The following is a 26,450-nucleotide window of genomic DNA, read 5'->3' on the forward strand; positions in this document are numbered from 1 at the left end:
GGAAAAAAACACAGTCTACTGTTTTACTTGAAATCTGTCACTCTGGTTTGGGGCCTAAAGATTGAAAATGTATTTTCTGTATGGAATATTTAGATTTTTTTAATGCATTTGGATAATGAAAGAATGGCTGAGGTTTGAAATGACATAATTATATACCAAAGGAGCACCCCCCCAGTTTATTAATTTCACTGTTATTTATTAATAATTCAGTGTTATATTTGCTGGCTTAATTTTAAAGAACTTCCTATACTTTCTACATTTAATGTAAGAAACAGAAACCTCATTGCCAGATCTACGAAGAGGCAAATGAAGACTTCTTTCACATAAATCATATAGGAAATAAGTCCACTAGAGCTGAACAAATGCTTCATATTAGCAGTGTATTGCCTTAGGCCATAATTTTAGTAGATTGTGAGAAAATATCTGTAATTTAATTTTATGTTAAGTTTTATAAGCATGAAATATCAATCTCTTGGGTGATATGTTTGATGCAGAATGAGTTTCTGTAATGACAGTCTGCTCATTGATTTTTTTTACACTTCTAAAAATGGTAATGCCCACTAGTATCATTATAGTTAGTAGTAAAGGGGCTTCCAATATGAACTCCAGTTTTGTTTATCACTCAGTCATAAAAATTTGCCCTGGATTAAAATTAAGCACACAAAGTTTGTTAGAGAGAGCTTTTCCTTCACAGATGGTGACAAAAGAAATTTGGATAGAAAGAACATCAATCAATATACCTAGTCCGTTCTTTGCATCTTAGCAGTTATTGAATGAAATGCCAATATTTATCAATTCCCACTTTAAATTCTTTAATATGTGTAGCTTAGTTTCCCTTCTGGTATGTTCCATAAAAGTTATTTCAAGTGTGAAGAGCAGAGTCAAAATAGTGTAAAGATTTTAGAAAAGAGGGCCATCAGTCTTATAATTAGCGCAATAACAAGGAGCTAATGATGGCAAAAAATGATATGACATTTACTGAACATCATTAAGGCCAAAATTAAGTTGGTTTTATTCCTAAATTTTGGAATAGAATAATCTTTTTCATCTGTGTGTTCAAATGTATACTGAATTCTATAGTAATTGCCTTTATCTTAAATTTTCAAGTTTAACTACTCTTGGTATAGATGCTATTTTTATAGCAGGGTTTCTCAGCCTTGGCACTGTTGAGATTTTGGGTCAGGATATTCTTTGTTGTGGGAGAGCTGTCCTATGCAGGGTAAGATGTTTATTAGCATTCCTGGCCTCTACCAACTAGATGCCAGTAGCGCCACCCACCCCCAGTTGTGACAAACCAAAAATGACTCCAGATATTGCTCAGTGCCCCCTGGGCAGAGACGGGTGGGCAAAATTGTCCCCAGTTCAGAACCAGTTTTATTTTAAAGTTATTAAAATTGTACTTCTACTTTTATTAAACTTTAACCAGTAAGAAAGCAATTACTGGGTTACAAAAAATTAATTACAAAAAATTAAAACTTCATCTCTATGAACTTATTGTTTCTACTTTTTGTAATTAGAAAATTTTGATGCATATTTTATTCTGTCTATATTATTGAAATTCTTTTGTAATGATTATGTTTTTATAAAGTTAATCTGTCATGTCCAGGTTGCGTGTTGGACTCTAACTTAATGCCATCCATTAATGGAGAGAACTAGTACTTTATTTATTTTTTTAACACCTTTATATTAGAGTATAACTGCTTTACAATGGTGTGTTAGTTTCTCCTTTATAACAAAGTGAATCAGCTATACATATACATATATCACCATATCTCCTCCCTCTTATATCTCCCTCCCACACTCTCTGTCCCACTCCTCTAGGTGGTCACAGAGCACGGAGCTGATTTCCCTGTGCTATGCGGCTGCTTCCCACTAGCTATCTATTTTACATTTGAGAACCAGTACTTTAAATTCACAACAGTTTAATGGTCTCTGCTTTAAGTAATCTTCCCCTATTTATAAATTACAAGATGTTTGTTTATTTAAAAGATTCTAATGTGAAGAGTGTGGGCTCATTAATTAACACATGTTAAAGCAACTAACTTATAGAATATTGCTATGATTAATACCTAAACCAGAGGTTGTGTTAATTTCTAAGAAGCGTCCCTGAGGGTTGTATAACATACCAAGCTAGTTTTTTCACGGAGTCCAGGGAGGATAGAAATCTCAGGGTCTCGAGAGGCAGTAAGCATAGAGGTTAAGATTACAAACACCTTTGAATCCCACCTCTGCTATTTACTAGGTTAGTGACCTTGGACAAGCAATTTAACTTGTCTATGCCTCATTCCCTACATCTATAAAATGAGGTTAATAATGGCCCTACCTCACAAGACTATAGCAAAAATTAAATGTCTTAATATATATAAAGCCCTTACAACAGTGCTTGGTACACAGTAAATGCTCTATAATTATTAGACATAATTATAATTGTATAATTACTTATGATTTCATTTTTATTTCATATTATCCATGTGAATTTCATGCCTTTCAGGCGGCTTTCTCATTTTTTTCTCCTGCCTGTCCTTTAAGTGCAGAGTCTCCCTAAAGGTTAGTCATTGATTGTTTTCTTACTCTGTACTCTCTATGGGCTATCTAATCTGGTCTAAAGTTTTAGTTATCATCCATAGATAATTTCCAAATCTTTGTCACTAATCCCTCCTTCCTAAGCTCCAGTTCTGAATTCCCAAGAATTTAATATAAACATAGAAATAGATCTGAAGTGATGCTGCCCTGATTAAACAAACAAAAACATAATCTGTGCTATCTCCCTGCATTTCTATCACATACTCTATTCTACTAGCACATCAGAATACTATTTGTGGAATTCCAAATATGCCACAGGACTTCACACCTCTGTATCTTTCTCTTTTTTCTCTATTAGTTAAAAATCTGATTTAGTCTTCAAGGCCTAGCTCACATGTAATTTTTCCTGAGTAAACCCAAAATGTAGCAGGCATGTTTGGTGTGTTCAGAAATCTCATCATTCTCACCCTACCCCTGTCCATCACCAAGCTTTGTTGCTTTTACTTCCAAAATATTTCTTGAGTCCTTCCACTTCTCTCTCCATGGCTACCATCCTAGTTCTAGCCACTCCTCTGTCTCACCTGGATCACAGTAACAATCTCTCTCTGCTTTCCCGTCATCCACTCTTGCAACCTTCATTGCATTATAAATTGAATCGTGTCAGCCCCCTTATTAAAATCATCAATGGCTTCGTAATGAACATAATAAAACCTAAAGTCCATGACTCGTCACAATATGGTATATGACCACCTCCCTGATATTATTTTCAACCATGGTCCCCTTCTCACTCTGCTCCTTAAAGCACTCCGAGCTTTCTTCCACCTAAGACCTTTATCTATGCCTTTCTTTCTCCTCAAGTTATCTGTTTGCCCCTTGCCTGCTTGTCTCCTACCTGATGGGACATGCCCTATCCTTTAGATCTCAGTTGAAATATTTCCTCAGAGAAGGATCCCTGTGATCTAAATTTTATAACCTGTTGTTTTTCCTAATAACACACTGTATTTTTTCCTTGATAGCACAGATTCCATTTTGTAATTACATATTTATGTGCTTTATTTTATTTATGTCTATGTCATCATGTGCTCAGTTAGGGGAAAGATCTTGTCTACTTTGTTTACCATTGTATACTCATGGTCTAATACCTTGGTACAGAGGTTGGCATATAGTAGGTATTGAATAAATAAATGAAGGAATAAACATAATAAATTATGAAAGCATTCCTCTACCATTCCTTTCTCTGTGTTCATAGAGAATATGTTTATAATTCTGTTATATCATTGATCATATTCTATGATATTTATGTGTATCAGTTTCTCCCACTTAACTGGGAACTCCCTCTACTACTTCTTCATTTTTCTATCAGTGTCTCAATCTAACATAGTCCAGGGTACTTAGTGTTTAATAAATATTTGTTCCAGTGATTGAGTCTACGTATTTTTACTACAAAGAAGATAAAAGTTCCTCATCTATTTTCGGTGTTATTTGCAAAGACATGGTATATATTAACCCCTGAGATAGCCCCATGGAATTCTTCTTTCCACTCCTGGTTTTTTTCTTCCATGAAGAAAAAGCTTTACTGGTTTAACCCTCCTTGTTGTCCCCCCCCAGAACTCCTTCTTTCTTATTCTGTGGTGGAGAGGAGTGATTCAGTCTGATTGGTGAGTTTGGAAGGATAAACCGAAGCCCAGCTTTCTTTTCCTTATCTCTCTGGAGTATGGCCTGCCTCAGAGTGTATGTTCCACTCTGCTCCTCTATCCCTTAAGTTTTACAGTGATAGGACTCCATGAAAGAAAGCTTGTGGCATCCAATTCTGTCTCTACTGGTGTGAGTTACATTAGTCTAATTCTGGTGTTCAGTGTTAGTAAATCCTTTGTATGCAGATATAAGCCACATTCTCCAGTCACTGCTATATGAGTAGCAAACTTGACATCTTGACCTTCCTTACTTCTCAGATGGGCAGAATTCAGGTGGGCAAGAATAGTAGTATATACTGGACCGCTTCAAACTCCCAACACCTATTATTTTTTATTATTACTCAACACCAGGGTCACCAAAATACAGTTCTTCATCATGACTTTTTATTTACTGCAATAGTAACATACCAGACAACTTGAAACATTTCAGGCATTTTTTTACCTACAGCACTTCTTAGAATGGTTTTACACTTTTTATAACCAATGTTTATGCTTGTTTAATACAGCAGGAAGTTTGTTTCAGAAATGAAGCTACAAAGTCAATAGCATGGGATTTTCTTTCTGAACATTTGAAGATACAGTGGCTTTGTGAACAGCATGTTTGCAATGGAAACAGCAGAAAAGTTAATATACACCTGCTACTGAGAGACTCTAAATGCATTTATATGAAGTAGTAAATCAGTGCTGTTGCCTCTTCAGTGAAAAGGTCATCCAGTTAAGTTAGTCATAGATGTCACATTGATGGTGTTTTATTAGCTAGTAAAATTCTGGGGGAAAAAAAGACAGAAGCTCCCCTTCCTCTTACCCCATCCTTTTAATTTCTCCTTTTTAAGATTTTCTATGGATTCATGGATTTCTTTTTTATTTCATGTGTTATAATACATTATTGTCACTATTTTTGATGCTCAAATTGTCCCAGATTTGGCTAGAGGCAGTTGCTTGAACTAAATTTTTGTGTCTTTTGACATTTTCCCATCAGTTTTTGGTCACTTTCCTTCCTTCTTGTGCAACAGAATATTCTAGGCTCATCTTGTATATTATAATACCTACCTCAGCCCTGGGACCAATTATTTCAAGGAGTCCTGGTATCTTTTAGTTGGTACTGGTTTTAGAAGCTAAGATTAGCATGCTAGATGTGCTCATTACCACTGGGTGTCATTGCTTCTGAATACTTTAAACGGACAGAAATAAAAATACCATTTGTTTAAATCATGATTTTTTTTATACTGATCCCTTCCATTCACATCCAAAATGACAGGTTTTTTTTTCTCCTCTTCCCTCCATTTTCTATGTATATCTTCTTTCTTCTAGTGAAAACTCTGGTTCTTAACAACATCAATGTAATTATCCATTTCTTACAATCTTGTAAAATAATTTTAGAATTACTAGCTGTGTACCTTCACTGACAATAAAAGTAGTAAATAAAATTTAAGATTCCTTTATAATTCTTATTGCCTTACAACATATCCCACTGAGGGTTATAGACTACTATGTTTGAAAATTACTTGAATTCCTTTTTTTTTAATCTGTGATTATAAATTTGAAAAACAGGTTTATTTGTGTTTAACTCAACTGTTATTTTGTGTTAAACTTCATGGTCTTTTCCTCAACTTTATTTATTTAATTTTATTTGTCAAATATGTAAATAATCATCAAGATTCAAAAGTCAGGAGTATATAAAAAAGATATACCCAGATGAGTTTCATTTCATTCCATATCTATTCCACCCCATTTTCACTCACTGCTGTAGGTGACCATTTCACTAGTTACTGGTTTATCCTTTCTGTGTTTCTTTTCATCTTTATCTTCATTCTTTTTATACTGTATAATACCCCATTATATGGATGTGCTATAGTTTATTCAACCAGTCTCATAAGAATGGACACAGGTTGTTGACAGTATTTTGTGATTACAAATAATAATGCAACAATAACTTTGTGCATATGTTGTTTGTTTTTATAGGGTGTATTACTGATGTGGAATGGCAAAGTCAAAAGGAAAATATAAATGTAGTTTTGTTATATACTGCCAAATTCTCCTCCTTTGAAGTTTAATCATTTTAAATTCCCCCATCAATGTCTGAGTACAGCTGTTTATCCACAACCTTATGAAGAAAGTGTGTTATCAAGTTTTTGGAGTTTTACCAATCTGATAGATGAGAAATTATATAACTGTGTAGTAAAATTTCAAGTCTTTATTATGAGTGAAATTAACCATATTTTTATCACGAGTAATATTAAGCACTTTTCAAATGTTTAGGGATGATTTTTATACTTTTTTCTGTGAAGTGACTGTTTATGACTTTCCCCCATTTTTTAATCAGAGTTTTGGTCTTTTTTCCCCTTAATTATAAAGTCCCTTTACATATTAGAGAGATTACACTTTTATCTGTGATGTATGTGGCAAGTATTTTCTCTCAGATTGTCATCTTTTGACTTTACTCATGTGTTTTGCTATGCAATTTTTTAAATGTAATTGAATTGAGTACTCATTTTTCATTTATATTTTGAGCCATAGTGAGAAAGTTCTTGGCCACAACCAGCTTATAAAGGAATTTCCCTATTCTTTCACTTTGTCCTTAGATCGTTTTATTTTTTACACTTAAATCTTTGATCCAGTTAGAGTATATTTTGGTGTATGCTATGAGATACAGAGCCAATTTTAGCTTTGACAATCCATCTATAGCCACATAGCTATCCGGTTTTTCTAACACAGCTTATTAAAAAGTCAGTCTTTTATAGTGGTTTGAGGAAGCTCCTTTAGCATATGCTAAATGTCCACTTGTCCCTTTTAAGCTATTTCTGTCTTCTGTGTTCCACTGCTCTATTTATATGCCACTACTGCACTCTTTTAATTATAAAGGATTAATGATATGATTTAATATCTCACAGGGCTAGTCACCTTTCTTTGTTTTCTCTTTTTTCAGGGTTTTCTTGGAAAAAAAAAAAATTCAAGGGCTTTTCTAGAATGTTCTTTTTCTTTTTTCATATGAACTTTAGAATCAAATTCGCCTAGCACCAGCGGAAAAAAGTGTTAGTATTTTTATTAGGGTCAAATTAAGTTTTATTTAACTGGGGATAGTTAACATTTTTATGATGTCCTATCCATGAAAAAGTCATGTTAATTATTGCTGGTGACAATGAAGGTACTTATTTTTGTTTGCTAATTTTGTATCTTGTCACCCTACTGAATTATTTTATTGTTTGAGTTGGTTTTATCACTGATTCATGGGTTTTCCAAGTATGTTTTCAAATTACCTGAAAAACGAGATAGCTTTATTTCTTCTTTCAAATTCTTGTTCCTCCAATTATCTTTCCTACACTAATTTTAATGGCTGGTTCCTTACAGAATTATAGAGAATTAAAATTTCTTTCCAAATTCTTTAGTGTTAACTTGAAATTCCGATAATAGAAGCTGCAAATCTGGCACTATTCATGTAATAAAGAATTATTATAAAAGTTTACTAATGAACTAATTAATAGAGTGGATTTTTCCTTTAAAACAGACTTAAAAAAGAATTAGAACTTTATAAGGAAGATGACATGCAAAGTGTTTATGATGCTCTCCAAACAGAAATAGAATTTTTGCAGTTGGTAAGCCATAATTGATTGTTTAACTTTTGTTCAGCACTTGTTTTTACTTACTGGTAAGAATGGTTTTACTGGAATACATCTCACTGAATTAGTATTGTGCCCTTCACATGGACTTGCACTAGATACAAAAGAACAAAACAGGGCTTCCCTGGTGGCGCAGTGGTTAAGACTCCACCTGCCAATGCAGGGGACACGGGTTTGAGCCCTGGTCTGGGAAGACTCCCCCATTCCGCGGAGCAGCTAAGCCTGTGCGCCACAACTACTGAGCCTGCGCTCTAGAGCCCGCGAGCCACAACTATTGAGCCCACGTGCCATAACTACTAAAGCTTGTGCACCTAGAGCCCATGTTCTGCAACAAGAGAAGCCACAGCAATGAGAAGCTCACTCACCGCAAGGAAGAGTAGCCCCCGCTCGCCACAACTAGAGAAAGCCCATGCACAGCAACAAAAACCCAACGCAGCCAAAAATAAATAAATAAATAAAAACCAAAACAGCAACAACAAACAAAACTAAGGTCATGATATAAATCTGTGAAATGTTTTGAGTCTTGGAGAATTAGATGCTGCATAAGGCAAGTTATATCAATATATAAAGAGAATATGTACAATTTCAAACTAAGTTAAAAAAAATTCAAACCTGACCTCACAACATCCCCTTGACTGAAACTGTTATTAGAGGATTAATGCACTGAAGAAGTTTAACTATCATAATGCTTAAAAGCTTTTGATAGGCATAAATTATACTTTGATTATATTTGATCCTAAAACTTTCTTATTACAAATTTTTATGATTTCCAGAACTTTGGATTCAATTATTGGAAACTTATTTTCAGATAGTGTGGGAGCACTTCAGATTGCTTTTAACCTCTAACTTTGGTTGTTTATAAAATGAACACAGTATTTGTCATGCTCTATTTTAATAGACGACATATATAGCTAGCTTTAAAGTATGTTAAAATATAGTTTTAATTTAATACACTACATTTTCTTCCATATTTATTTTCTGGAAATATTTTCTTATTTAAGATTATCCAATAGGTATGTTAGGATTTATATTTTATAGGATTTATATATTTAGAAAAACTTTCAATAGTAAAATTTAGAAATGCCCAGTTATTGTTGTGCTAAATTTACATGAATTTTATATAATTCTTTTATTAAGAATTTCATTTCTCTCATGAATAATTGTATGTTTTCATTTCAGACATTGGCACAGAAAGATCTTCAGGAAACTAATAACTTGTAGAGAAGTGATCAGCTATCTAAGATTTGATCAAGCATCTTAGTATCAAATCTTTGTGGTAGATACATGAATGATACCCATTTCTTGCGGAAAACGTGAGGTTTAAAATGTTCAAAGTTGTTGATATCTAGAATTGATATAGTAGCACTTAAAAAAAGTAATTTTTTGGTCTTGTTACCTGCTGAAACTTAAGGGTTTTTATGTGGTTTGATTTTATTTCTAAAGGAAGAAAAAAGGAGAAACAGATATTGTGTTCTCAGGCTCGTTATTCCCCCCCTGACCCTTAAGCTGATCTGTACTTTCTGATGTTGTTCATTCTTTGTTGCAGTCTACCTCAGATCCAATCAAGTGTAGGAAGAAAAGCTCAGATTATTGACCCAATTTTGTCAGTGCCATTTGCACCAACAAAGATGCTTACTTTCATTTTAATCCTTCTGTAATCATAAGATGTCTTTTGACAGAGGCCTTCTGAGGCCTTTCATCTACAGCAGCCAGTTTTCTCCACTTTTCTCTAAATGTGTCTACAGATTTAAGTCTGGGACACCTGCAGCCACTTTCCAGCACTTTGTGCCTGCCAGTTTTCTTCCTAATGCCAGTGTTGGTTAGAATGAAATAAGTCATCTACTCGGGGAGGTACATAGTCTCCTTACGGCCATCAGGATTCATTTTTGCTGGTGGCCTAAAATATTGCAACTGAAAACAGTGTACTTATGTTTGGATCAATCATGATATTGCCACCAAATTTCCAACATCACATCTCTTTCTGCTGTTAGCAGTCCTAACTAGGAAGAAAGGTGTATTTTCACGTTTCTTAAAAAAGTATATTGAAACTATTCAACAAGGCCCTAAATTGTGGTAGGCAGGGGAGGGGAACAAAAGCTACTTTAAGGATATAACTTAAAGTTCTGAGTGCAAATGTTTTCTTTTATGATTCTAGTTGAATTAGTTTAATATCAAATATGAGATGTTTACAAATGTCTTAGATCTATTAATGTTAAGGTAGTCTTGTTTCAAATCAAGTCTTATTAGGGCATAGCTTTTTGTATAGGTTGCTTTACATCCTTATTTTTTTAAAAAGTAGCAAAGTTAAAACTCTCCTTTGAGATGTGTACCAATTGCCATCTGTTTAAATAATTTGTATTTTCAAAAGTTATTTTTATTTTGATTCTTTAAATATTTAAGAGTAAATTACTTTTGCTTAAGAAGAAAAAAATGAATGGTACCAGAGAATTGCAGTCTGTTTTATATGCAAATGCAGAGTGGGAAATGGTTACTGGAATTAGTCTTGACTTCAGTTCTGTCTTATTTTAGTCCATTTATCTAACCACATTCTAAGTTCTAAGTCTTCTGAATATTTATTATTAAATGTGTATCACATCATCAATATGCAGGCTAAGTTTACATGTAAAGCCTTTTTCACAGTAATTTTTGTTCATTATTGGTTTTGTAGCTAAAATATCAATGTGAATTAGAGATCTGCCAGTTATTTGCACAACTAACACACAATGGCATATATGCAGAATAAACTCTTACTGATATAACAGTCTTGTCATGTCTTCACATCATATAGAATATCTAGATTAATATTCAGTAATGAATCAGAATTCATATGAATTGAATTTGAGACAAAATGAGAGGTTCATAACATATTTTCATTATTTCAAAATGCTTAAAATGCATATTTTAAGATTTAAACTATTTTTTTTCAAACAATCGAATGATTGTTTTGGCACTGCATGGTAGAGTAATACAGTGCACTGCCCGTGAAATACCAACCAAAATAACTGGGACTATTAGAATCAATGTAATCAAAGGCACAAGTTCACTGAAAAAAGGAAATACAACAACCAATAGAAATGGCAGTGTACGACCTACACTGTCAGTATACCAGCAGATTAGGTCTGCTTTTAGTTGTTTTAAGAATTCGTAATTCATACAACTCTTAAGTAGGAAAAATAACTGAAATTATCTAAGTAAAAGTGCGTCTCAGACTGACTTTACTCTGGAAGTAAAGACTTTGGCTATATAAAAAGGCAAATTTTAAATTACTGCTCATTCATTAAATAAATTCACTAACTTTTCCCTATACTTAGTTATAACCAAAGCCTAACTAACCCAGAGTAACACTGATACATCTCTGAGCTTCCTGGCATGCCACCATAGTTCTTTACTCTAATGGAAGTTCTTTCAGAAGCAACTTCCTAATTATCAGCCTTCCACTGGGGATAATACTAGGATGTATAGAGAGTTTGCTGCATGTTTTTCCTGCTGATTAATGGAGCTATTTGGCTAGGGGAAAGAGAGCAACAAAATGATAGGATGTAGAGCATGACCACTGGACTGGAAATTCCTTTCTTTATTCCCTGGCCTAATTATTGAAATGGGAGGAAAAAGCAAAGAAAAGGAGAAGTTTTAAAGTGTGTACAGTCAGGAAGATTTCTAAAGTACTCATTGTTTTATCAATAGTAGTGTTTTCTTCTGTAAAAGAAACAAAAATTGAGGAGCACATTGTCTGCCTATCTTTTTTCTCTTGAAACGTGTAAAACCATGATGAGATTCTTAAAGTCCAAGATAAGTTTGAAGTCATTGTATTGTAATGAATTGGAATCTAGAAATGACTCTAAAACAGAGTCAATTGAGATTTGGTAATTTATTGTAGAGTAGACATTATGCTAAGAAAAATCTATTGAGTCTTTCACCAGAAGGGCAGTCAGTAGCTGCAGATATACAGACAGCATGCGCTAGACAGGCCTGTTCTAATCTATGCTGAGGACAAAGTCCCTTTCTATCTCATACCAATCAATCATACATAACTGTGTCACATTGTTATGAATATGTCATTTATTTGCAGTCCAGAAAACAGTAGCAGTTCAGTGACATGATTAGAAATAAATATGATATGGTTTTTAACCCTGGATGTAGAAGGGTAAGGTGTTCTGTCATTCAAATATTTATTTATAGTATGAAATTTGATATTTAAAGTTCATTCTACTAAAAAATATTTTAATATTTGAAGCAGATTATTTTAGTTCAACTTTCATGTTTCTTCTTGACTCCTCTTCTCTCCTTTGTCATCCTGAAAAACTTAAATGAAGCAAATACATTTGCCTTTCAGAGTCTAGTTCAGAGAATTTTCTGTCAAGGGAATTTTTTTCAAGATGTGAACTAAAAATGAAAAATATTTTTTGTCATTAGCCTGAAGCAGGGATTAGGTCTTGGAGTTTTTAAGACAACAGATTTTTCTTTTTTTGGAAGAATGGGAAGAATGAAGTTATCTTTGAAAATGTTGGAGGTAGGAAATGAATAATTAGTTGCATTTGTGCTTTCTAAACACTGTATTTTCAAGTTTAAATAAGTTTTTGCTTGGCCTGTTAACGATAAAATCATCATACCAGTGAAGAAGCTTTATTTTCTTATTAACTTGACATTTGACAAAAGAATAATACTGAGACAGCATTGACTAATATATGAATGAAATAATGTGATAACTGTCTTGTCTCTTAGGGAAAATCGGGATTTCACTGCTTTGTTGTTATTCATTGTACTGAGGGTCACATTCGTTAAACATGAGGAAAATTTTTTAGGGTAATGCTGTTTGTAAGAACATATTTACTTTGATTGGAGGAAAAAAAGAAAGCATAACAAAGAAAACCATGACTGATGGTAAAATGCTCTCCTAGATGCTGCTATGAAAAGTATCAAGAGCAAAGCTGTCAGAACCGAATGCTCATTTAAACAACTACTTTTGGTACATAGCGAATTTATCTTTAAAAGACCTTTGTGAAATTGACAGCAGCAGAATTCAAATGTCTAGGAAAATAAAAAGTAAATAAAAATGTGAATTAATAACAATGACTGATATAAGTAGCTGTGCAAAATGAGGCCCATAGTGGGGGAGAAAAATGATTTTATTTTTTTCTTACAACCAGAAAAGCTGTACTATTCTGTTAATTCTAAGTTAATTATTGTCATACTTGTAATAAATTGTCATTCTAATTAGTTGGTAAATAAAATCTTGTTAAAATAAAATCCTCTCAATCTACGTTTAATAGATACAAATACAATTACTAATAAATATTTCTGGATAGGGCTTTGTGATTGCTGAGAGAAGGTGTAAATTCAAACCACCATGACATGATGTTGGCAGCTTTCATGACTTTAGACAAAGAAGCTCCTGGTTGGGCATGGGTGACATGAGAGCAATCATAGAGTCAGTGTAATGTCACCTCTAAAATCTGGTGCCAATTAAAATTTATAAAATGAAGGTTATATTTATAAAAATATTTTTATCCAATAAAATCAAAGATCTCTATTGAGATTCTAGTTGGAGACCAAGCATATATCCCAGATTTTTTCAGGAGGAACTGAGATTTTGATTAATGATCTGGTTCGTGTGAGGTCACAGAGGGCAGTGGGCCTCTTTATTTACTGTTTAATTGCTTGGGCTTCAGTTCCAAAAATCTTAGAAATACATTGCTTTTGAAAATATGCTTACAATAAACTTTTACACAGCAGGTAAATATTAGAAGATAAGAGAAATTTGAGAATTATTTAAATCACTCTTTTGGTACCAGAAAACATGGATTAATCAGAATCAGTGAATGAATCTTGAATTAATTAAGAATATCCTTTACACTCCATGAGAAGAAAGAGGCAAATCAGTACAAAACAGACTCAAATCAAGTACTATTGAAAATTCACCTTCTGGGTATCTCTTGAAATTAATACCTATTCACCCTACTTTACATTTTCTGCAGATTTTTTTTTTCAGTGCTACCCTGTGGTCATTGATAATTTAAGGTGGTAACCTGAGGGATGGCATCTTCTTAAAATATCAAATAATAAGAGTTATATTCATTTTTTCAGTACCTGCTAAGGCAGGAATATGGACTAATGGAGAACTTCCAGAAAGATCAACATGTAAAAGAATCTCTGATTAACCTAAAAGTAGCACTCTTCTTATTTCTTTCTTTTCCCTATGTGTTGTTCCTTCCATCCATTCTTGCATCCATTCATCCTGGCTCCTAGCTACCTCTTGGAACTCACGCCATACACTCTCCTCCTTGCACATTCCTCTCTAGCCGCACTGCCCTTCTTTCTGCTCCCAAATAGGCCCGACTCACTCTGGCCTTGGGATCATTTTGGAAGCTGTGTTCCCTCTGCCTGGGACGCTTCTCCTCCTGATCTTTGTATGGCTGTCTGTTCCTGTAGTCCAGGTGTCAGCTGAAATGTCACCTCCTAGGAGAAGCCTTCCTTTAAACAGTCAGTAAGTATTCACATCATCACATTATCACACACTCTAGTTTAATTCTCTTCATACTATTTGTGATTTCTGATCTCTTTCTTGTTTGTTTGTTTCTATTTATCACTACTAAACCACAAGTTCCATGAGAGCAGGGATATTATTTGTCTTACGCACCACTTTTTTTCAGAGCCTGGAACAGTGTCAGCATACAGGAAGTGTTCAATAAATATGCGTTGAAGTATGACTTGAATTAACTTGTTCATTTAACCCATATTTATTAATTGAGGATTTATTGATTATCCAGTTAAAGAAACTGGGTTCATTTATTTTTGATTCTCTTTCTTGGTTGAGTTACCATATCCCCTAATTTTCTTACTCTTTCTGAGCCTCTGTTTACTTAGTTGAAAATGGTAGTAATAATGTTTCCTAATTTCAGAACCCATCTATATAGAATAACCAATAAAAGCATTGAAAAGAGACTGGAAGAAAATAATGATCCCATATTCCATCATGGGAAAAGTTTGTGAGTCTCTCAATGGCAACTTACAGCTTTCTATTATCAAGCTGTTGATTGGCAGGTAATGATTATGAATGCTTACTTTCCACCAGCTGCTAGAATAGGAAGTGAAAATTGTAAGTTGCTTGCAAGCCATGAATGTGCATTAGAGTAGCTTAAAAGCATTATTTCTCCATGGTAATAGAAAATTTTGAAATGTGTTTGCTTTCAACTGTGATTTATTCGGTCTTTCTTGTCTGAAATACAAAGTTTAAACAATTCTGTTTTTAATTCAGCATCATATTTAGAAAAATGTATGAGTGCCATCTGCTGGATTTCTCTGGTACCACCTTGAACAAGATGATAAAATTGTAAGAGTGACCCTTCCTCCCTTTCCTTCTTCCCTCCTTCCTTCCCCATTTATGTAAGTGTAAATTTAAAATTTCTCTCTCTATATATTTTCCAATTGCTCCATACATAATTTTCAAATACCATGTATTTGATGCTTATTTTCAAATTAGTGTCACATGTACCCTTGAGAAAATATAAAGTTTAAGGGACATAAAAGTGAAATTTCAGTAACATTACAGTACTGTTTTTACTTTTGCTAAACTTAAAAGAGCCTTATTGGTTAATCAACACATTTTCTTTATTTTTGAATTAAAAAATATAAGTAACAGACTTTCACCCTGAGACCACATGAAAAGTTGATGTTAGTTTAAGTTGTTGATTATTTATATAACTTCTGGGTGTGTTAATCTTGATTATTTAGTCTTTGTCTTTAGTCTTCAAATATTCATTCATGAATTATTGGTCCATCAAATAAAGTGAAGTCATTCTACTTAGGATCTTTGGTAATTGACCTGCCAATCAGCTTTATCACCAGGTATGTGTTTCCTTTAAAGCTTTACTTAAAAATTCCTATCTCCTTATCATTTAACATCTATAGAATTCATGATGTCAGAATTCATGTTGTTTCATGAATTAAGTGATTGGAGTATTTCCTAGTGCAGTGCTGTTGATGAAGGGAAATTGGGCTGAATGTCTGTTGACTCCAAGAATATCCTAATAGTTGAATATTTTACAGTACTTCATGTGTCCAATCCATCAGCAAATCCTGTTGTTTGTACCTTCAAAATATATGCAGAATCTGGAACCTCTCCTCATTACACCATGGCTACTGCCCTGGTGTAGGCTCCCTGATACTTCCTGTCTTTCTTTTCTGCTTTATTTGTCTCTTAGCACTTATCTGATATATTTTACTTATTTATGAATTCTGTCATATTCACCATCTATCATTCCAACTAGAGTGTAGGGGATTTTGGTCTCTTGTTCACTGCAATCTCCCCAGTGCCTCAGACAATGCCTGACACATAGTATGTACTCATATAGCATATTTCTTACACAAACGGATTTGCTTTGAGTTACTTTCCTCTTTCTCAAAATATTTTATAAATTATATTAGTAGAGACATATTCTCGGTGCTTTTGTCAACTCTAAATTAAAATGTCCAAATAAGTATAACCTTCTTATCCTTTACATACAGTCAGTTTGACTATCTCTCCCTATATTTTAAAGCGAAAAATTAGCACCTACTAATCAGGATATCATGATAGTTGTGGCATAGGTGACTAAGATATGGTCCTTGTGCTTAAGGAACAACAACAGCGATACTTGGATGAACAATCCAACAATTGGTTTAACAATTCATAAGAGAGGTGATGAGAATCTCACAGATATGGGGAAGGTAAATTCCGGAATCATAACTATGTACCAGCCTAGAGAGCAGTCAATCCAAATGAGAGCAGCCTCCAGAGAGATGTTTCCAAGAAGATTAAATTGCTAGAATACCTGATATGTTGGAACTATTGAGAGAAGTTTTAAACAATTGGGATAAATTTTTTGGTATAAATCAGTGATAAGTGCATAGAAAACTAAGCAAATGAAAGAAGCAAACCGCAAGGATATCACTAACTCCAGGGAAAACAAAAAGTTGTGCAAGGAAGGAAAAGTAATATTAATCATAATACTAGACAGATCAGCTGTGGATATTTTCATAACCATATTAGTGTAAATACTGAATATTGATCTAATTGAAAGTATAACACAATGTTGCAAGGATGGGAGTGGTGTGAAATGTGTTTTTGATGGTGGCAGGTGTTTTGTGGAAAAGAAGACTAAATTCATATCTTCCATATTGGGAAATCAGTAGATAATGCCAAAACTGAAAAAATAAGTAGCAGCATGAGTGTATCATTTAGTGACATGAAGGCAAATCCAAAAGTAAACAGCCAAAAGAGTTGAAATCATTGCTTGGGAGTAGTGGTGATAAGATGAAAAGGGGAGCAGGGAAGGAGGTATTGATAGTCTCCATTATTACAAGTAATCTTTGTAGAACTATATTTTGGAAAGTTTGCTTTGTTTATTGACCATAACTCTAGACATGACATGCAAAGCAGATCTTTATTTTAATATAAATCATAAATCCAGTCGTGTGCTAATAAACCAGCTCTTGGGGTGGGAGTGGATTTGGGGAGGCCTGATTTGTAATGTGTTGTTAAGATTTCTACCATGGCCAATTTTGAGCTAGCAATAGTTTAACAGCTAGCTTCCAAAGTTCCTAAAATTTAACAATCACTTCTTTCAAGGCAGTGTAAATCAACTTATAAAGACTTCAGTAAATGTACCTGTTTTTTGTAAGTAAAAAATTCCTCTCTGACTTGCATGAAAAACTCAGTGTTGCTATATAAAACATTGTTCTATATTTTTCTTTGCTGTTTTTTTTCTCTTTAAATTTAAATCAATTTTTGAGATGTAATTCACATACAATAAAATGCAGTTTTTAAGTGAACAGTTTGATGAGTTTTAACAAAGGTAAACTCCCATGTAACTACCACTCAAAGGAAGGGATAGAACAATTTCATCATTCCTGAGAGTTTCCCATGTCTCCTTGCAGTCAATTCTTAGTCCCACCCCTGTCTCTGCCTCAGGTAAACACTGTTTTGATAATTTTATTTCACTTTTTTACTGTAGATTAGTTTTGCCTGCACTTGAACTTTATATAACTGAATTATACAGTGTGTACTCACTTGAGTCTGGCCTCAGACAATGTCTTTTAGATTCACCTGTGTTGCATATAACAGCAGTTCAGTCATTCAGCGTACCAAGTATTTTATTATATGTATACACCTCAGTGTTTAAGATTTTATGCTGCATATTGTGTGGGATAACATTGTAATGAATTTTGATTATGACATCTTCTATTAAAGAGTGTTTCATTTTATCCCAACAGTCATTTAGATTACTAGGAAATTCTTTTGATCTTGTTGGTTTTGGTTTTATTGTTTGGGCGGTTCTATTTTCATTATGAACTTAGTTTTAGGGCAGGGCCCTTACTCTAGGGTGTGGTCTGTATACTAAGGTGTGGCTTTCCTGAAGGTCTTAACCTCACCCCTACTTCTTACCCTGCACCCCCCACTCAGGCCTCTTCTCCCACCCTGTTGGGTAGAAGCCTCCTCTTAAGTAGCCCGCCCCACAAATTACAGCTGCTTTGGCTACCTGGAACTTGAGTCTGTGCCTTCTCAGCTCAGGAAAACCACCTATCTCACCTCTCTCTACTTGGGACTTACCTCTCTGTGCAACAGAAGCAAAATTGCCGCAGGCTCACCTACCTGTGGTTCCTGCCTCAGAGGCTGTGATTCTGCTCTGCCTGTCCTCAGTGCCTGAAAAAGTTGTCTCATATATTTTGTCCCATTTTCTCCTTGTTTTCAGTGGGATAGCAAGTCCAGTGCCCATTACTCTGTCATGACTAGATAGAAGCAGAAATGTATAGAAGAATTTGACTTTTTAAGTTATAACTTGGATAAAACTAAAAACTGAGGAAAAACAACTAGCATCTTTCCTTTCCATTGCCTCTTTTGAGAAGAGCCTTCAAATGGTAACTGAGCTCCTAGAGAGAGAAGTGGTGCTTCATCCACTGTTCATACTCCAGGGCCGAGCATGGGACCCAGCACTGTCAGCTGTCAATGAATGATTATGTAAGTGAATGAATGAACAGATGACTGGATGACTACACATGCGACAATGCTAAAAACTTTGAAAAATATTAAAGCATGGTATATTTGTCCTTTGATCTCCTCTCCCCCACTCCATAGGGTCAAGGCAGATAAGGGACTGGTTAGTTTAGCTGGAGGCTAGGTATAACTGGTAATAGGTGATAAAGGGGCTAGTCTAAGGACCATTGACTTGTTAAAACAAGGAATTAAGAGTTTTTGTTCCTTATAGAATGGAAGGATTTTTTTTTTTAAGTTTCTGCTCCTACAGCAGTAGCCACCTGTGGCCCTGAAATCCTGGCCTGCTCTTGGCCTCTGTAGCAACACCTCAGAATTTGTCTCTTATTAAAGAAAGGTGAGTGTGTGAAATGAATCTCCTTGGAGGATGATGTCATCAATGTACTCTCATACCTCTGCTCCTGGAGGAAGGTGGATATGGTTAAGACCTTGTCTGCAAAGATCGTGTGCTTTAGCAAAACTTTGCAGGTACCCCACGGGTAGCCTGGAAAAGGCATGATGTCCCTTTGGAGGTAAAGGCAAACAGCAGCTGAGAGTCTGCTGAAGTAGGCACTGAACAGAACATGTTAGCCAGATCTATAAGAGCAAAATATTTATAGTTGTTGACTGAAGTCAGTAAGTTTAATAATATTGGGTATTGAGTATGAGGCCTTAATGGATAGGATGCCAGCATTAAGTAGTAATCCACCTTGGGATGCCCTTTATTTTATTCCAGGTTTAAGAACAGGTGAAATTGGGCTGTTAAATGGAGAAGTCGTGAGAATGATCATCCCTCCGTTAATTAGGTTTTATATAGTAAGTTTGATCCTTGAAGGCTCTGTTTTAATATGCATTGGGTCATATTAACTATTTTAACTGGGAGTCCATAAGGTCTCATTTATCAAGCCAATTTATAAGTGCTGAGGACTTACTTTGATATTCACTTATTATTCACTGTGTTAGAGCATTTATACCCAATATGGGATATTTTAGGGCAATGAGTACTATGATTATGGGAAATTTAGGCAAGGCTACAGTTGAAGTGAGAAGGCAGATTCAAATGAGTACATACTGTATAATTCATTTATATCGAGTTCAAGTCCAGGCAAAACTAATCCACAGTGAAAAATAATCAAAACAGTGGTTACCTGAGGCAGAGGCAGGGGTGGGAGTAAGAAACATACAAAGAACTCTTAAAACTCAACAAGAAAGTAAACAACCCGATTGAAAAATGAGCCAAAGACCTTAACAGACACCTCACCAAAGATATTCAGATGGAAAGTAAGCGTATGAAATGATGCTCCACATTACAGGGGAGTTAATGTTTAGTGGGTACAGAGTTTCAGTCTGGGTTACGAAGTTCTGGAAATGGATGGTGGTGATGGCTGCAAAACAATGTTAGTGTACTTAATGCCATTGAATGATGTACTTTAAAATGGTTAAAATGATAGATTTTATCATTAATTATCTATAATTCACCACAATTTTTTAAAAATACTCATTGAAATGAACACTGGATTTTGTTCATTGAACAAAATTCAATGAACAAAATTCAAATGAACATTGAATATTCAGTTAAGTCTGAGAAGTACTTTAATGGTTCTGGTATTATTTAGTTCCTTGGGGGAAAACATCTTCCAGTTGGCCATTCCAGAGCTGTTGGCCCATCTGCACGCTGTACTGGGTATTTGGAAGTTGGATTCCTCAGCACCCATGGCAGAAAACAACCCTGGTAACTCTATAGTTTTTTGCAAAGACCAATCTGTTAAAAAAAAAAAAAAAATGTGAAGGGAGGTACAGGTAAGGGAGCAGCCTTAATGACGGTCCTGTGAATTCTCAGTTTACTTCAGACAGCTGAAGCCAAGTGAGGCACCATCTTCTTGTCTTCACTGGACAGACTTTGATTTTAAAAATTAAATATGGGACAATTGATACTGGAGTGATAAGAAACCCGGTGAGTCTTAATGGCAATTTTCTTCAAAGTGATAATCCTTGTTATCTACATCATCCATTCCACTTGACTAAATGCTGGAGGCAAAGGACAGTTCAAATAATCACAGACTGCCCAATATCAGCATAGACAAAACTGATTCACTCATTTAGACTCTGAGTCAGAAACCATCTGATCTAGTGATCTGTCAGTTGCAGGTAACTACTATACAACTATGGTTGTGTCACAAAAAGTCTATTTTGTTGTTGGTGGCTGAGAGCCAAAGATAATTATTTTGTTTTTCATACCTTTGAGTTGCACTCCTCTGTAGGATATTGTGGAAATTGGGGAAGTGTGGATTATACTGATGTATCTCTATCTCTGTCAGCAGTTTTGGGGGGTTTTTTTCCCCCTGTAAATCTGCAATGCTTGGCTCTCTTGCGTCGTCCTGGTCTCCTTCCTATTTGGAGAAAAAAATCATTGGACACTGTTCTGGCTACGAGGGGTCATATTCCTGAACCGGATATCCTCTTCTGAATACCTCCTCTCTACCAAGGTTCTGACACCTGACTTCGTGTGAATAAGGCTGGGATTCTCCTTGCTCTTCCTGTCGGAAAGTTCAGGTCCTGTTTATCCAACCACCTGTTTCCTACTCCCACCAGCTTTAACTATTTACACTAAGACTCTTACAATGTCTTCTCTCTGTCCACTACTTCAAAGCGCATGCATCCTCCTTGTAGTCCAGAAAGCAACTTGTGATCAATGTAAATTATATAGACATAATTGTTCTATATAAAAGTTCTAGAATAATGTCTAGAACTTCTCAACTCTGAGATAGGATCAAGGGCTTCCTTTATTTGGTTCCATTGTGAAGATGACATTGTCCTTTAAGAACGAGCATTTGCTCCCTCAGCACCGTCTGATTTCTTAGTGTGAAGCAGAAGAAATTGTGGCTTGTGTTTGCAATGTTGTGGCACAAATTCAAGACTCAGTACCTGCTTGATATTCCAGAAAGCGTCTCTGTGCTGGTGAATTTAATATCATGGAGCAACATTTTTCTAGCGGGCTATAAAATAATTCAGCAGTAGTTCACATTTATTGAAGCAAAATATGGTAAAAACTGAGGCGCTCGAAAGCACTAAATATAGGTGCTTAGATTCTTATTTGATGGATAACTGGTGGTCTCTCAACATGTTCCTGTAGTTCTATGTTTGGGACCTTTCTCAAGGGACTTGGTGTAGTCCACCTGGGGTCGTCGCACTAGTCTGAGGCCCTCTTTTTCCATTAACTTAATTGGTGCCCGTTGTTTTCCGCTTAAAACAAGAGATACATATTTCAGTTTTCAAGTAAATGGTGTAACGTCTGAATCCAGGTGGACTATACAGGTTTCTTTTCATAAGCTCGCAGGTCCCTGAATTATATTTTAGGAAATTTGTGAATCATTTCTTTCCCAGACACGTTTATAAGCTGTCCCCCTGCCTGAGTTGCTGTTGCCCTTCTTTGCACTCTTTCTAGCTACATCAGATGTGGTGCTTATCTGTGCAACAGACCATGTGAGGAAGTAGTCACCGTTGATTGACTCCCAAGAACTGCAGTAGACATTACCAAGTCATGGCCATTTCGAGGGCTACTGCTAATGTTTCCCTGCCTTAAGGTATATGCCCTAGCATAGACCCTCTGAGTAAAACCCTTTTATAGTCAAGGTCACATGAATATTCATATCCAGTCATGAAATTTATTATACTATTGCTAAGTTTTCATCCTAATGGCAGGTTCACACGAAGTGGCATTTCCTGAGAAAATATTCACATGGTATCCTTGAATTTGTAGGTAAAGCTTTAGATACTACATAGCCAAAGCCGTATCGGGCTTGTCTCCTTGTATTATGATGCATGCAATTCCTGTGTTCTGCTGGCTCTGTGGGCAGTAGCTTTCTCCTTGTGTAATACGGACGTTAGTATTAGGGTATATTTCTTTAGTTATCGTGATGCTTGGTTATGTGGTCTCACTGGCTGGGGAATTTACTTGGGCTGAGTTCAGTCAGAAAGTATATGAGGAGGATTTTATTGGTAACTCCATGTTAGATTTTGTCCTATGTTGTCTAAGAAATGCAAAAAATTTAAATGTTGACAAAAGGTATATGGGTCTTTGACCTAAGCAACTTAGTTCTTGGTTCCATTTGTGAAGGGGTAACCTTTGAGCAATGTCTGATGTTACGGCTCTGATGATCAATGGTACTACTATAAGTAAAGCAGTAACGATGGAAAGCCTTATCAAAATTCATGAGCAAAGGGCTTCCCTGGTGGCGCAGTGGTTGAGAGTCCGCCTGCCGATGCAGGGGTTCGTGCCCCGGTCCGGGAAGATCCCACATGCCGCGGAGCGGCTGGGCCCATGAGCCCTGGCCACTGGACCTGCACGTCCGGAGCCTGTGCTTAGCAACGGGAGAGGCCACAACAGTGAGAGGCCTGCGTACCGCAAAAAAAAAAAAAAAAAAAAAAAAATTCATGAGCAAATTCCATAAACTGCTCAGAGACATCTGTTTCTTTGTGCAAAGGAAAGCCATTAAAGAAATCCTGGGACATATACTGATCAACATCTAACTCATCGGTACATCCCAAAGTGCTCATTTTAAAAACAAAGGATCTACTTAAGTACCAGGTGGAGATCAGGAATGAGAATGAGTTGATTATGCCCTTCTTGGTCCAGTTTTCTTTTCAACAGGATCCCACCTTTGTCTCCAAAATATAGATAGAAGGTAAGCCAATTCTTCCATTTACCTTTTTATTGGATAAAAAGCAATTCTAACCCCACCTTATTCTAAAATATTGCCATATGCAACACAGGAATTGAAAGGGGACAAAAATTCTAACAATTGATCAAATGGTCTTTGACATGGCAAAACTTTAGTTTCTAATCCAATGGTATTTCTTTCATCCCTATCCTGTGGTCATCAGAAACCAACCCAAACTTTCAGATCTCAATAGATGAATGCAAATTTTTGAGTGATTTTCACTAATTATTTTCTGTATTTAAAATCAATAACAGTAATTACTCTTATTCTTCTTTGGGGCTTACCCTACAGTCCTAGTTAATGAGATGTTGTCTTCATTTCTCTTCTAAAAAGACTTATGGCCATGGCTACAAATAGAATCTCAACTAATGGCCTTTCACCCATTCATTAATTCCTTCAACACTCTTACTAAACTCTTCCTAATTCTCTTGCACTGTGCTAGGTGTTGGAGGTAAAATGATAAATAAAACAGGGCCCTGCCCTTGAAGAATTCACAGTGTAATGGGGTAGTTAGGCTTGTGCACAACCTCGGTGCAAACTTGGTTCCTGCCAATTAGGAGGTTGCAACTGACAGGTGGCAAGAACACATTATCTTTTTTTAAGAATTGACTAGACTTGGTTTAATTTCCTGCATTCCCCTACTGCCCTTCTCCCCACACCATCCCCTCAATTAAAAACAAATGGGAGGGTTTCCCTGGTGGCACAGTGGTTGAGAGTCCGCCTGCCGATGCAGGGGACACGGGTTCGTGCCCCGGCCCGGGAAGATCCCGTATGCCGTGGAGCGGCTGGGCCCGTGAGCCATGGCCGCTGAGCCTGTGCGTCCAGAGCCTGTGCTCCGCAACGGGAGAGGTCACAACAGTGAGAGGCCCGTGCACCGCACAAAAAAAAAAAAAAAAAAACAAATGGGAGTGAAATCTTCTTTGGAAAAGGCTCCTCGTAGTCAGCTGTGGAAAACGACATGACATTCAAGAGCAGAGAAAAGATTCCATTTTAGGTCTACACTTGATTTTGTAGAGCCAGGGGGAGATAACCAGTGAGAGCTATCAATTCTGTGAAGTGTTAAAGCAATCAGATGTTTGGGGTTTTTAAATTTTATTTATTTATTTATTTTTGACTGCGTTGGGTCGTCGTTGCTGCGCGCGGGCTTCCTCTAGTTGCGGTGAGCGGGGGCTACTCTTCGTTGCGGCGTGCAGGCTCCTCATTGCGGTGGCTTCTCTTGTGGAGCACGGGCTCTAGGTGAGTGGGCTTCAGTAGTTGCAGCATGCGGGCTCAGTAGTTGTGGCACATGGGCCCTAGAGTGCGTGGGCTCAGTAGTTGCGGTGCGTGGGCTCTAGGGCGCGCGGGCTTCAGTAGTTGTGGCGCATGGGCTTAGTTGGTCTGCAACATGTGGATCTTCCCTGACCAGGGATCGAACCCGTGTCCCCTGCATTGGCAGGCGGATTCTTAACCACTGCACCATCAGGAAAGTCTGCAATCAGGTGTTTTCATCCTGTGTTTCTTAAATGACGGATTCACCTTTGCTTAGCGTTAGGTATTTCATATTTTACTTGTGTATTTAATAAACGGATGTAAATGCAAAAATGGACAGATTAAATGGATGGTATGAGCTATAAATCTAAGCTTTTCATTTGTGAGAATTTTCAGTTTGAAACATAATGCAAACATTTAAAACAATTTAAATTATAACCACTTTTATGTGTGATTATTTAAAACAAAGATATATCTGTGTAGATTTTTAGTTTTACATGGATATAATAGCAGATATTAAGGCAGAAAAAGAGAAGCGCATAGGTTATATGACATATTATTCTTTTTCAAAAACAAGGAAAAAAAGAAAAAAATCTTAGCAACAGCAGCTGAGCAATGCATTAAAGATAATTTTGAGGAAAAGAGACCTGTTCATTGTTGTATGAAAGACTTAAAAATTTTATAATACTGCTGTGTTATGTATTGATAACACATTGCTGTCTTATTCATTTTATACTTACTTTAACTAAAAGTCTAAGTTTATCCTCCAGGTTAATGGAAGAGAAAAAGATTCCATGAGAATAAAATATTATTTTTAAAGATATTCAGAAATATCCATGTTCTTATAGAGCAAAACATCCTAAAAGGATAAATTTTCATATTTTATGATCTTAGACTGGTTGAGTTCTTCTGTTTATTTTTACACAGTTAAAACTTAGGTGTCATCATTTTTCATTTTCATTCATTAACAGTTTGAAATTAGTTGAATATGAGAATATCAGTTAAGAAAAATATAGTATGAAAGTTATTCTGGTTGTAGTTGATTTTTTCTGAGAAAGCCTTTGAACTAGTTTTTTATTTTAAGATGAGAAATTTCATTAAAATGACTACTTTTTTAAAAAACAAATTTGATCTAAGCCTGCTGGATCACATTCCTTATACACATTGATCACTGTGAACACTGCTAAAATTTTTATTAATAATGTATTAAATTCTTTGAAGAATTTTAAAAGCTTATGTATATATTTCACTATATATATGAATGAATATATACTATATATTCAGTAATTATGTGAAACTTTCAAGAAAACATATGTGTTGGATCAATAGGTGATAGTCTCTCCATTTTCTTTATCAAAAAAAATGAGCATTTAAGTGTGTTGCTTGAGACCAGTGACCTACTGAGAATGTCGCTAATGGAACTGGGGAGGTTGGTCACCCTGACTTGTGGGGTAGATCCCTCTGTTCGTCTGAATACCTCGATTGGTTTTGATATGCAAGTTTGGGGATGAAGTTGTAAAGGGAAAAATTTGATCTGCATAACAGAAGGAGAAAAAGTTGGGGGTTCCAGGGACAAGTCAAGAGCAATTGTTGTAAAGAGATCAGAGAGGGACAAAGAAGATACCAGAGAACTAGGAAG

General features: G+C 35.7%; 1 protein-coding gene across 4 annotated transcripts in view; it reads left to right on the forward strand.

Moving 5' to 3' along the window:
- CCDC172 (coiled-coil domain containing 172) overlaps nt 1–26,450 on the forward strand; it is a 77,399-nt gene that overhangs the window by 42,300 nt on the left and 8,649 nt on the right. Inside the window, exons 7-8 of one of the 4 annotated variants that reach the window (XM_029200865.1) lie at nt 7,723–7,810; nt 9,014–9,836. The exons of 1 other annotated variant lie outside the window; for it this stretch is intronic. In XM_029200865.1, the coding sequence (XP_029056698.1) occupies nt 7,723–7,810; nt 9,014–9,055 (130 nt within the window). In that variant the 3' untranslated portion in view covers nt 9,056–9,836. Of the gene's footprint in view, nt 1–4,723; nt 4,803–7,722; nt 7,811–9,013; nt 9,837–26,450 lie in introns of those variants that run through there. 2 more of the 4 variants (XM_029200867.1, XM_029200869.1) reach the window with 2 other exon arrangements.

Source organism: Monodon monoceros, unplaced genomic scaffold (genome assembly GCF_005190385.1).
Source record: "Monodon monoceros isolate NGI ecotype Baffin Bay Population unplaced genomic scaffold, NGI_Narwhal_1 Super_Scaffold_4, whole genome shotgun sequence".
Lineage (NCBI taxonomy): Eukaryota > Metazoa > Chordata > Mammalia > Artiodactyla > Monodontidae > Monodon > Monodon monoceros.